Source organism: Astyanax mexicanus, chromosome 7 (assembly GCF_023375975.1).
Source record: "Astyanax mexicanus isolate ESR-SI-001 chromosome 7, AstMex3_surface, whole genome shotgun sequence".
In the NCBI taxonomy this organism is placed as follows: Eukaryota; Metazoa; Chordata; class Actinopteri; order Characiformes; family Acestrorhamphidae; genus Astyanax; species Astyanax mexicanus.
The window spans coordinates 12,371,220-12,384,236 of NC_064414.1; the positions used below are offsets into that span (position 1 = coordinate 12,371,220).

At 35.3% G+C, this 13,017-nt stretch overlaps 1 protein-coding gene across 1 annotated transcript; it reads right to left on the bottom strand.

Annotated features, from left to right (window-relative positions):
* Positions 1–6,759: 6,759 nt before the first annotated feature.
* On the bottom strand, positions 6,760–10,461 carry vip (vasoactive intestinal peptide). Its single transcript, XM_007228747.4, has 6 exons — positions 10,226–10,461; positions 9,825–9,929; positions 9,100–9,204; positions 8,459–8,590; positions 8,201–8,309; positions 6,760–7,300 (listed from the first exon to the last, which is right to left on the bottom strand). Coding segments are annotated over exons 1-6 (462 nt in total). The 5' UTR covers positions 10,228–10,461; the 3' UTR covers positions 6,760–7,291.
* Between the last annotated feature and the right edge of the window lie 2,556 nt (positions 10,462–13,017).

Genomic DNA, 13,017 nt, shown 5'->3' on the forward strand with positions numbered 1-13,017 from the left:
GAGTTGCGTTCTTTTCAGGAGCAAGATCCTGTCCTCACCAAAAAAGTATTTTGTCACTTGGTGTGTGTCCTTTCCCCGGTGACATTTGGTAACACTTTAAAATACAGCCCGCATTTTAGAGGGTAAGTACCGGTACTTACAGAGTAAGAACGGTAAAACACTGTACACTAGATAATACAGCCCGCTCCCTGTTGTTTCTGAGTACTTACTAAGTAAGTACTGGGTACTTATAGAGTAAGAACAGGACAAATCAGCCGAGGTGTGGTTTTATTAACCATTAATATAAAACCATGTGGTTTCTGTGTATTAATGAATACATTTTCTTTACAATCTAAGCCTTCCTGATTGTGTTTAGAAATAGAAATAGAAATATAAATATTACTGTATTTTAGTTTTGACATTACAACCTTCATGTTTTCTTCCTACTCCACCCTGACTGTTTAGCTGATCCACCCTTGACAGTCTAAAAGCATAAAACAAATTCTCATCTTCTTTTTTAAACTCATACAATTGTTAAAATAATAATTTCCTGGAGTGTGACTGGAATGAAGCCTTCATAAGTTTAGGAAAATTGCAGGTTCTCCCTTCCTTTATTTGTACCAATAGTATACGAGTAGGACCCCATAAGTATTTAGTATTTACTGATTCATAAAGAACAGTTACACAATAAGTGTTGGGAAAGTACAAGGTAAGTTTCAGAGAGTTACCTAGTTGTTACACTTTTGTTCCTGGTTGTACTTTATTTATACGTACAGTTAAGTAGTTGTAGGACCCAGTAAGTATTTTAAAATGTACTGGTTCATCCAGAGAAGTTACACCGTAAGTAAAGGGAACTTACCCTCTAAAATGCAGGCTGTATTATAAAGCGTTACCCAATGTTTTACAGTTTACAGTAGGCTCCAAACTGAAAAAAGTGCTTCGAAAATACTTCAGTAATGTCTTGGAACCTGTCTGATTTCACATCTACAGGCTGCTTAAAAGCAGTGAGGATAAGTAGTTTAGTAGAAGTTACTTCTATTCTATTCTATTCTGTTCTATTATTGGTAGGTCTGGATGATGCCACCGAATATGCGTTAGCATGTTAAGCCCAATTCTTTCTTCTGAGTGTGGGTATTAGCGGCTCTGCAGTTTAAACCGTGAAGGTGGGAATGTGTGGGTGGGCCCAGAGGACTAATCACAGTTGCGGCTGTCCGCGTCGTGCAACGTAGTGCTTTGAGTGCTGATGAATTTTCACAAACATACCCTACATCTGCTGTGCAGCACCAACACACCGTCTTTGTTCGGTTCAAGTGATGCTAATTTCAAAGACTAAGAAACACCCAGACTCCTCTAACCTTGTGGAATCCCCTAAACAGCTGCCTAGCACTCTGATAATTGAAAATTTCCACAAAACAGGAGAAGGCTGTAAGAATATAACAAAGCATTTTCAGGTTGCCAATTCCTCATTCCCAAATGTAAAAGGAACACTGGTCAAGATGATGGGCCCTATTTTAGTGATTTATAGGGGATATGTCGATTGTGCAGTGCACAGCTGGATTTAGGGCGTGTCGTGTGTCTTTGGTATCGTGAGAGCGTAAAAAATACACCTTTTACAGACCGAAACATGAAAAAGGCATCATGGGTGTTTTGGGCGTAACAGTAAATAAAGCAATTAGCTTTTCACTTCTTATTACCTTAGCCAGGTGCTCTCTGACTTTGGCGCATTCGTGCACCCGCGCGTTCCCACTGTAAATATGTGCCAGCAGCTTATTTATGGGAACAGCAATGTTATTTTATTCTTTATTCTGTTTATTGTTGAGATAAAAGTCGTTTTGCTGCTGCTGCACATCTGTGTGTGTGTTTAATGAGTGAGGGTGTCAAGAGTGCAAAATATTAAACTTAACTCCACCTGATCAGAACTCCTCAGCTCTTTGCTCCAAAAACAACCCTACCTCAAAACTAAGGCAACCCTCAGGGGACAAAAATCATTGGCAATTACCCCATTAGTTTTACCCACAACATAATAAAGTATGCTAGAGTAATAATATTAAATAAAATAAAACTACTGTTAAAAAAAAAAGCTGATATTTTGGCCAAGCTCAGCAAACATTTCTTCATATATTGTACGATTTATCATTCATGTAATTATTATTATGACAGGGAGGCCCAAATCTAATATAAATAAAATCAAATAGAATAAATATAGCATTTTGAAACAAAGTGAACATACAGATTCACATTATTAGACTCGATATGTTAAATTATTGAGGGTGTTTCCATTTATTTTATGATAGGTTGATAATGTAATTATTGTGACAGCAGGCCTATTTAAAACAATATATATTGTTGAAATATACTAGTATGTGTAATTTGTTTTGTTTTTCAGTTGTTGATAAAACACTGACAGCACTACTATAGGCTTCTTCAGTAAACAGAATAAAACACTGAATTATAACACAAGTTAACATTGGAGACGGTCCAGACCTTAGCCTGATGAAATTTTCTCTAACTGGACCAAACTAAATTCTAATTAAATACCCCTGACCTAGAACGTTTTCAGAGACAGCTACTCGTAGGATTAATAAAAACACAAATAAGAACCTCTGCTTGACTGAAAAAGACCTAAGGGAATATTAACACACTCTGGAGTTGTGATACATTATTCTATTGTTAAGAAAAAGAGTAGAAAGCTACAAATATGACCTTCATGGAAGAGTCATTATCAGAAGAAAATCTCTGCAGGAAACTTCTCATTAGAAGTTTGCAAAAGAACATCTGAACAAGCCTGATGCATTTTAAAAACAAGTCATGTGGAGCAATGATGTTGTTGAAATAGAAGTCGTTGACCACAATGAAAAAATGTATGTGTGGGGAAAAAAGGATGCAAAATATAATGACAAGAACTCCTCACCAACTGTTAAGCTTTGGGGTGGATCAGTCATCCTTTGTGTTTGTCTTGCGGCCCATGTATTTACCAGGAATGGATTCAATAAAATTTCAGCACATTCTGAAAGCAAACATTACACCACCTGTAAAAAAAAGCTAAAGTTAAGCTTTTACAAATGGATCATGATCTTAAACACACCTCAAAATTCACGAGAGACTACACCAAAAGGCACAAGTTGAATATTTCTTTTGAACACCACTGAAAATCTGTGGATTGACCTCAAAAAGCAGGGCAACACAAGATAACCCAGCAGTCTCTCAGAACTGAAAGACTTTTCTAAAAAATAATGGTTGAAAATCAAACAAAAACGAAAAAACTATTGATCGACTTGAGACTTGCCAAAGTGGGTGCTATGATACCTTTTCGAGATCTCTATTAGAGATTTTTATTTTACTTAATAAATTACATTGTAGGTGGTAATTTAGCATAGCCAGTTCACCTCAATGTCTATTTTTTGGAGATGGGAAGAAGAAATTAAAGAACCAAATGTGCAGATATGTCACCATGTGATATTGAGATTGGGAGTTTATGAATATTATTTATTGATGTTTTTCTGCTGCCATTGCTGATACTGCTAAAACTTTCCATGAATTGCTGTTGAAATAAGTGATTCAGCAACCAAATGTTTGCTGAATTGCGTCATTCACATAGAAGAAGCACCTTAAGTTTCATAAATAGCTTTCAGTAGAAAACTCTTTGTGGGGAGACATTTCTGATTTTTTTTTGTTACATATGTTGAGTGTTTAAAGAACACAATATTTAATATATTAGGTGAAGAATCTTTTTTTTTATGTTTTTTTAAGTAATTGATCTGTAGCATCTTTTAAGAAAGGCAGTACACTTTTTTATATAATGACTGCTGACTGCACTGCACTCCTGTTAGTATTATTATTTACTGTACATTCTCATACGTTTTTTTATGTCATCTGACTGCATGACAATATAAAGCACACAGTATATTGTATGTTTGTATTTACTTGAAACATTTGTGGACAAATTCCCATTACATATATTTCAAGGTACTTGATTGATTAATGTGTAGTAGGGTAAATTAAGCCAAATCTCATAAATTACATCACAATACTGGTGGACTCAAGGGGGCGGTAGGTGTAACAGCTCCTCTAGAGTGGCAAAAAGAGCCAAAGTGCCCTATTGGCTGCACTTCTTGTAGACAAAAGTGATAAAGTGCCCCCTAGAGTGCCCCTTCTTGCAATAAATAATGATGTCCCTTTAGGTCAAGAAATGTTCACAATGTGTCCCATCTAAAAGTACCCTTCTACCCTTTCACACTGTAAAACATTTAGACATTTTGTGTATGTTAGAGAAGAGAAATGGAGACACACCTAAAAGCACAGTGAATGAAGCTGACTATACTTAATCCCAAGAAAGTGACTGAAATGGCTTTTTCTAACTAATAGCTTTAGTTTTTTTATATAAGATTTTAATTTCAAGTTAAGAAACTAAAAAGATGCCACAATTTTTGCAAAGACTACGTAGTAGGCATTCTAATTCAAATTCTAATTCCAATATATCCTTCTTACCTATAATGTCACAATAAATGTACAGTATGCGTGCCTAAAAGATACTTGTAATAAAATTTTAAACACCCATAAAGTGAAACAAGCCATTCCTTGTTATTCCTCTCATTTACCTGCCTCACTTTTATTAGTGGTCAGGTGGCCTGTTTAAGGTAACACATGCATTATATGTAAGTAGCTGGCTATAGCTTTCCTAAATACACCTAATTGAGAGTTTCTATGATATATTTTAGCAACAAATTAATTCAGTCATCCAGAATTTAAAGTGTTTTTTTCAATGAACTTGTTTTTGATCATCATACATCCTTATTTTTTTTTAGCTTTCTTACTTTTAAAAAAAAAAAATTAGAAATAACTTAATCCAGTCATTTAGAATGTGTTTCTCAGTTAACATGTTTTCCTTATTTTATAGATGTATGACATATAGATATATTTTTAAAAAATCAGCCAGGTCAATTTTGACCCATGTTTCGGTTTAAGGTGGAACTGAACATTCAAATATGAATCTAGGTGTAGTTTTATAAGAAGTGTGTGTATTTTTGGCACAACATAAGCAGAAATGTATAAAACTCCTAAAGCAGTTCATATCTACTACATGATCAATGTAATTTGTGACCAATTTTGTCAAAAATTAAAGTGCAACAGAAAATAAGTTGCTCAAATGAATAGTTCTACAGTAAATGTACATGTCCATGCAGTAAAACAATACAATGATGCAAAAAAAATACATTGACATTTAACTTTGAAGTTCTGTTACTGTTTACTTAATTCACTAAAATAGTTTAGAAGCTATTCTAATAAAGAGCAATATGCTAAAAGCATTGTTTAAATGGCTACTGTAGATAAAGAGTCAGTGCTGGCTTTCCATTTATTCAAAATTTATTAACACAGTTTTTTGTGGGAGACAACCTGTAGAATATGAATTTAATTTTCAGGGCAAGTAAAGTGCTAACAGACCTTTGTGTGGATTGTGCCTTTAATAATATACTGTAGGTACAGGCCTATATTGTGTAAAGCAGTAACCAATAGCTTTGTGTGTGTGTGTTTTTGCAGGATTTACCAGCTGCTGATTAAGCTGTATTATATATTGTTTATGACCCCTGACTACAGAGGTTGTTGTGTGGTATGTACTACATTAGCTGGTGTAATGGATGTATCATTTCCATACTGTAGATATTACATTAATCAAACACTGTAAGGGTTAAAGAACTTCAGTTCACTGAAGCACTCAAATGCACTGTACTGGTTTCCTATGGAAAACTTGACTTTTCCAATTACCTTTGTACAATTTCAGTAGAAATTTAGAGTGGTATTCATGAGTTTGTTTATTCTTTATTTAAATATAAAAAGCACAGAGACATTTTTAGCCTCAATACAACAGCCTAACAGTGTAGATTCCAATGTGTCTACCAGCAGATTCATTAAAGGAAATCTAGCTGTTTTTCAGGTCAAAGGGAGATTTTATTGTAATTGAACTTGACAGAAAAGCAGGAGTGTTTTCTAATTTTGTTGTAGCTTGTTATTAATATCTTCTTATGTGAACATTCACTCTGGCATTTTGCAGCCTCTGACATTTATGATTCAGATTTCAAAAGCTTCACTTGACACTAGTAAACAGGCTGACTCATGGGTCATCTGATTTTACCATGCTTCTGTCACTCTGGTTACAAAACAGGGATTAAATCAAGCTTCAAACATTACTGGTTTCCTACAGGTTTGTGCTATTAACCCCTTGCTCTAATTCTCTCTCTTTCTCTCATTCTCTTTCTTTCGTTCTTTCTTTTGCTCTCTTTGCATGTCTGGGTATGACATGAAGGGACATCTCACAGGTTGAAGTTAGCTTGTTGTCTGTGAGAAATGCCATTGCAGTTTATTAACTGATCAGAATTATGGATACAGTCACCATATTGCTTCATCAATATGTATGAATCAATCTCTGTATTGACATTGAGTGCAGTCACAAGTTAAAGAGTCAAAGAGTCAAACGGCTCTTTAAACTTTTATTTTCCTTTGAATGGCAAAAATAAAGATTTCCCAATGCCCCCATCCCACCCAGCTCCTATAATTCCCTTTCACTGAGAATCAACAGAGAAGCAACATCAATTATCTTATTATAAAATTATTCTGGTTTACAAAATGCATGGACATCAGAGCATTTTACATTATAACTTGTTGCGTGAAACTAATGCTAATGCTGTTGGGTTCTGGTTGACGTGCCGCTTGAGGTCTTCAGGTTTACACACTTCAGGTTCTACCACTTATATGCTTAAATAGAACAATTTTACAGGATGTTTCAGGGCAAAACTCTATATACATACATTTTTGGGCAGATTTGGGCACCCCAGGTGCAATAACATGACATGACTTATATATGGCATTTTTTCAACTATTTCTAACACAACAGATTATACTTATTCGCCAAATTTAATATACTGGAAAGAATCAAATGTAACATGGTAAATGTGCCTTCATTTTTGTTACATACCCCATTTCACATTTATTTATTGTACACCAAATATGTTAAATTAAGCTAACAAACAGCACTTTAAAATGTGCAGAAATGTGGAGCGAAGGCATATTTAGAGGAGCCCAAACATTTGCCCAAGACTGTATCTACGTATATACTGTGAGGCCAGCATCTCTCATTAAACAGTACTTGCTATATACAACGTAAACATTTACTTTATAGGTTATCACATCTCATTTATTTTTGTTATGTTGAGACACATTGTTTGAATTAAATGCTGATCCATTTCTATACTCTGTATATGGAATGTCTATGACCGTCACTGGTAATTGTGTTCTCTTATCAGACGGTCGGTCATCCTCAGAGTGGCTAATTGGAAGGAAAGGTGAAAGAGAGAGAGGGAGAGGGAGAGGAGGGAGAGAAAGAATTGAACATACATGAGTAATTAATGCACATTGATTGGTTACAAAGATTTACTAATGCACACGGATTTACAGGTTTAAATTACACACAGCTTGAACACATGCAGGTAGACATAAAGGCTGTCTAAATACTGACAATGCACAGGAACTATATTTTATACTCATACTATAGTTCTCCATTAACAACACACGATATTTGCATTTTTGCAGTTCCCTAAAGGTCCTTTCAGACAAACTTTCTATACCATATACACCCAGAAATGTGTCATTCGGGTTGCATCCCTCTCTGCACTGTCGCTATGCTATCAGCTACAATTTATAACAAGGTATCGTACAAGTACATTTTGTTTAACGAACAAATGTGAATGAACCCTTAAAAGTACAACATGATCTTTTAGGTTGAATTTTATCCCTTACGAATAGTGAACTGCAAAAGAATATAGTACCAATCGTGTTGCTTAACTAAAGGTACTGAAGACAAATTCCCAAGGCTATCACCACAATTACAAGAGGGGTACTATTCCAATGACACTTTTGTACCATTTTTTCTACCATATTGCATTGCAGAAACAGTTTTTTTTACCTGTACATTTGATGCACAGAGTTGGATCTTGAAGACAGTGCTCTATCTTTAAGGATACAGGATTACAGGATACATGGATTTGGATCTTAATTAACAAAAGGTGTACAGTATCTCCATGTATATGTTCTTCTGATAATGAAAAATTGACCTATCATTCAGAACCCTTAAAACTAGAACTTATGCCTTTATGGTTATGTCTAAAACCATTGGAGAACTTGAATTTTTAAAGTGCCTTCTTCTTCTTTTTCAGTTTTAGCGACTCACCAATGGTATATGATTTAGGAGCTCGTTTACAGTGATGTCATCATAGCTCTCCCGATAGGTGGTCTCTCCTCCGGTTGATTCTTCCTGTTCACTTGGAGGGTCTTCTAGACTGTGGAGAAATGTGGAGAAAGCCAGTCACCAGGCAGAATATAATCACTTGATCATAAATATAATACAGCGAAAAACAAATATTACTCATAAGAGTGTAGAAAACAGTATTAAATATTAGGCAACCACCATAGTTATTAACAATCCTACCTTCTCTTTCCTGTTAAGACGGAGTTCAGATACTTCTTCACGGCCATTTGTTTGCGGAAGCGACTGTAATTATCTGTGAATATTGCATCTGAATGGCGCTTCACTGGCATCTGGTCTTCCATCAGATCATTGCTGAAATGGTAAGAAAAAAGCTCTTGGTTTGAACATGTTCTGTATCAGCTCTAAAATCACACGGACAGTACAAGTATTGAAAAATGCATTGATTGATTGTTTACTCTTTAATAGATTTTCCTGTTAGAGTTTTTAATTTCAGCTTGTTTCAACTTGTGTAAACTCTGGTTAGATTTAGATTTACATTTTTTTATTTCAGTTCAGAAATCAAGTAGGCTATTATAGACATTTTTAAAGCTTCTTGGGGCATTATTGGTCCCTCTGGTGGTGTGTGCTGATGAAAGGAGATTGATTTTTTTCACGATTTCCATCAGATCGTTTGCACACAAATCGTTTCAAGCTGTATTTCGATCCAAACTAAGACCTGCTGACAGTCTGGCAAGCAGTACAGTGTACATAGAAAGCAAAACGGTTTTTCAGGCTAAGAGGCTTTTATAATCCGCTCCGCTGCATCTCAGCACGACTCTGGGTTGCGCAAAAAAGCGCAAAAGTGCATAAAAAGTGCCTACCTGACTCTCTTCCCGATCAGCGACTCCAGGTAGCGCCTGGCGGACAGCTGACCCAGCAGTTTACTGTATCCACTGGTGAACAAGCCGTCCGCGTGTCGCGCGGCTCTGTCGAGGACCAAAGAAATTAGTTTAATAACCGAAAAACACATCCGTGACTGTGTCAATATATCTATATAGATCTGCATGTGTTCAGTGGCTTGGGGTGATTTGGGACGATACTTCGAGCAAAATAAAAATAAAAAAACAACAACAAAATATTTAATAAAAAAAAGCATGCAACCAAACTCAAGCAAACAAAACCATGAACTAGGATTTGCACATGTGAAATATATAAAAAGATATTTAGTTTATCCTTACAAAAGTGTCCTTTATTCTTTTATCACTCCTATCACTCACAAACACTGTTGAAATATAGTTCTAAGTTACAATAACAGAAGGCTTGTTGCTGTTTATGCATGAAATCATTTGTTAATATTTACTTAAGAAACAAACAATCATTTAACAGGTATTCTTAAAGGAGTCATTTAAGCAGGTAAAAAAAAAAACTTTTTTTAACTTTTAAAGGGTAAAGAAAATAGAACTGAACTTGAAACACAATGGTTTATTCTGATAAATCATATTTATAACAATTAAATACTAAAGAAAGCGTAAAAATAGCAAATAAATAAATAAATAAATAAATAAATGCCGATAAATGTTTTTGTCAGAGTTTCAGTATTTCTTACCTCATTGAGGAATAGGGTAAACTTAAAGTCCGCGAGTAGAAGATGCTACACAGGGCTATGAGGAGAAGAAGCTGAGAGCCGTTCCTCTGTAACATCGCTTTAAACCTGCAGAAGAACAGCCCTGTTCACTTCACACTGTTTTATTCACGATTCACTCGATTTATTCAGTCCTTAAACTTTGTAAATAAGAATACAGTTCAAATTTGTCAAAAACGCAAACAATAGATCTTCTTCATCATGATTATACATTAAGTTTAATATTATTAGAAACGCAGCGCAACAAGAAACAACAAGTGAAAAATGCAGATCATGCGCGGATCAGTTCAGAACGACCCGCGTAAATGCGAAAAGAGGGTAAAATGAAGATGTTTTTGGATCAGATGGTAAATGTAAGCTCTTACATGTGCTGGGTTTGCTCTGTGAAGAGGAGGGCTGTCCGCGGTGCTGAAACCCTGCAAAGTCAAAATAGCTTCCAAACTTGTGTGAAGAATCCTCCTCGGCTCTTTTCCAGCGGCTGACGTCTCTTCTGACCGGCCTCTCCCCTCGCCTCGTTTTATATATCTGAATATTTCTCATCAAATGGGAACACAATCAGATTTGATCCGGGCTGGTACGTCATGAGAAGAGTCCCACAGGGATTGATGTGTTCGTCACTGGTTTGCTGGCACGCTCAGCGCACAAAGCGCAGCACCACGCTGAAATTAAGTTTTTGCCTTTTGCACGGAATGACGTTTTTGCTTTGTCTTTGTCATATGTGCTATGATTCACTATACCATCATGTTTTCACGTGTCTCACTTTTACAAACATGTTTGGTCCTTTAGGAAACCAAAAGTGGTTCAAACAACCTTTTGTTTCACTAAGAGTGTAAGTGCATGTAAAAGTTTCTGTGATCACTGAACAGAATTTAGTGTGATTGCATTAAACATATGACGTGCATAGTAATAGTCAAAATAAAACCATGTCACCTCGTCAAATCGTTACAGGCAAAACTTCTGGTGAACGATTTTTTAAAAAGAATATCTAAAAAAAAAGGACACCAAAATGTTTGCAACATGAACATTTTGAATAACATGTTAAGTACTATATGGAGTTTGTTTGCTAGGTGTGTGCACATGTGCATGTGTTTCATTTTTTTAAACAACACTTAGTGAGTTTTAGTTCAACCATGCATTCTTCATACAAAAGGTTTAAGTTTTTTTTGTAAAGTAACAAAAGTAAGTGTATTAATATGAAATGTATCCCCTTTTGCCACAGCAATGGCCGCTGGTGCCCTGTAAGTCTTTACACTAGTGGTTAGAACATTTCCAGGTGGATAGAATGTGAGCATCATTCATTTGAATACACAAAGTGAATTATTTTGCTGATTTATAAAGTGTGTCTGGATATTTTCTTGCCATGGATAACCTTAGTTCTTGCATTGCCAGTCCCTCCTCTTGTCTCTTTCACATTGTTCATTTTATCTTCCTTTTTCACACACATCTACTCACTAATTTGTATTTTTTGGGCTGATGCCACAGATACACTACTTTATTTCCACACACCACTTTGAGGGATTTTTAATAAAGCCAGTTATTTTATACAAAATCATGCCAACCTAAAATATTAGACTGTACAAACAATTTTGTACATAAGATTGGATAAGCTACTTTGTGTGCTTCTTTAAAAACATATTCTGGATGCTTCTTAAAAAATCTTTTGTGAAGTGTGTGTTATGTGAATACTTACTTTTGCTTACTTACTTACTTCTAACTACAATACTTAATACTTTTTTTAAATAATCATGCATGTGTATAATAGCATGGGCAATAATGTCTGTAATTACCTTTTTCTTAACTATTTTATCTTTACTTGAGTTCTGAAGACAGAAAACACTCTGATTTACCAAGTGCAGGGAAATGGCCATCTGCTAATATAATTGACAGTACAGATACAGCAGATACAGATTAAATTGGGAAAACACTGGAGTACTATTTTATGAGGGTATTCTGAGAACCAAAATAAAATCAATAGAATTGCACAAATAGGTTTGTTTAGTTTAAATCCTGTTTTGCTTATGACCTTCAACACAAATAACCAAACAAATAAGGGAAAAGGAAATTCAACCAGCTGTTTGTTGAAGTGCAATCTTTAAATCTTATGAATGCCATGTTATGTTAAAGGGGTAATGTAATTTCTATGTTCACAACCCAAGGTGTAGTCTGTATATGGTAAATTCAGTATACGAAAACGATGCCTTTGTAATGTGTGCAGCAGTTGATTTTGTATAGCACATCACTGGAAAAGATGAGGTCTTGTAAGCAGCTCATGTTGCTGTAAGATACTTTTCTGCATTAATGCTGCATCACAGAAGCAGACAGACCCAGGAGTTTCGATGTGTTACTGATAACAGTCTGGATGGCTTTTTCGTCTTTGTTCTACAAAGAAGCCACCATTCAGTTAAAAATAATCCATTCAAATACCAGCAGCAATCAGTCAGAAAACTTTCCCCAAAACATATAATCTTATTTACTTATACTACAACAAATTGCAAAGTAACTGTTATAAAATCTAAATAATTATTGTAATGTATCATACACACATATATCGTCGCTGTCCTATGAAAAACACTTATCTCCATTTTTGTCGATTTTTAGTTTACTACAGTATTTGAACATACAAACTGTCCCTTACACTGTGCCAAAATTTCTTGATGAACGGACCAACAGAAACTTATCAAAATGACTTGAAATAAACTCTTTTTACATTGACTTTTATTAAGAGTTTACCAGGTTTTTTCTCTCTCCTGTAAAGTTGCTGTTTTGGAGATAAGTGTTTTTCATTGGACAGCGACGTTTTTTTCTGAAATTCTTTACATAATTCATTTTCTACATTGTAAATGAATATTAAAGACATGAAAACAATTAAGGGACACATATGGAATTACATAGTAAACCAAAAGTGTTTGCCCTCCACAATCCCCTGATCTAAACCCAACTGAGATGGGGATTTGAGGTGATTTAGGATGAGCTGGAGCTTCACAGCGTGAAGGAAAAGCAGCAACTATTATTCAGTACCTCTAGAAACTCCTATAAGACACTAAGCAAAAGTGTTGTTTCGTTTGCAAACGATTCGTTCGAATGAGGACTCCTGTGAACTAAACTGAAACATAAACCGTTTAGCCGTGTATCAGTTAGATGGGTCAAAGTCTCCTCC

Bases quoted from the DNA above. Each gene is read 5' to 3' on its own strand.
- vip (XM_007228747.4), bottom strand. The intron at 9,205-9,824 runs GTAAGAAATACT...GGTCCTCGACAG, and splicing joins TTACCCTATTCCTCAATGAG to AGCCGCGCGACACGCGGACG. The intron at 8,310-8,458 runs GTAGGATTGTTA...ATTTCTCCACAG, and splicing joins GTCTTAACAGGAAAGAGAAG to TCTAGAAGACCCTCCAAGTG.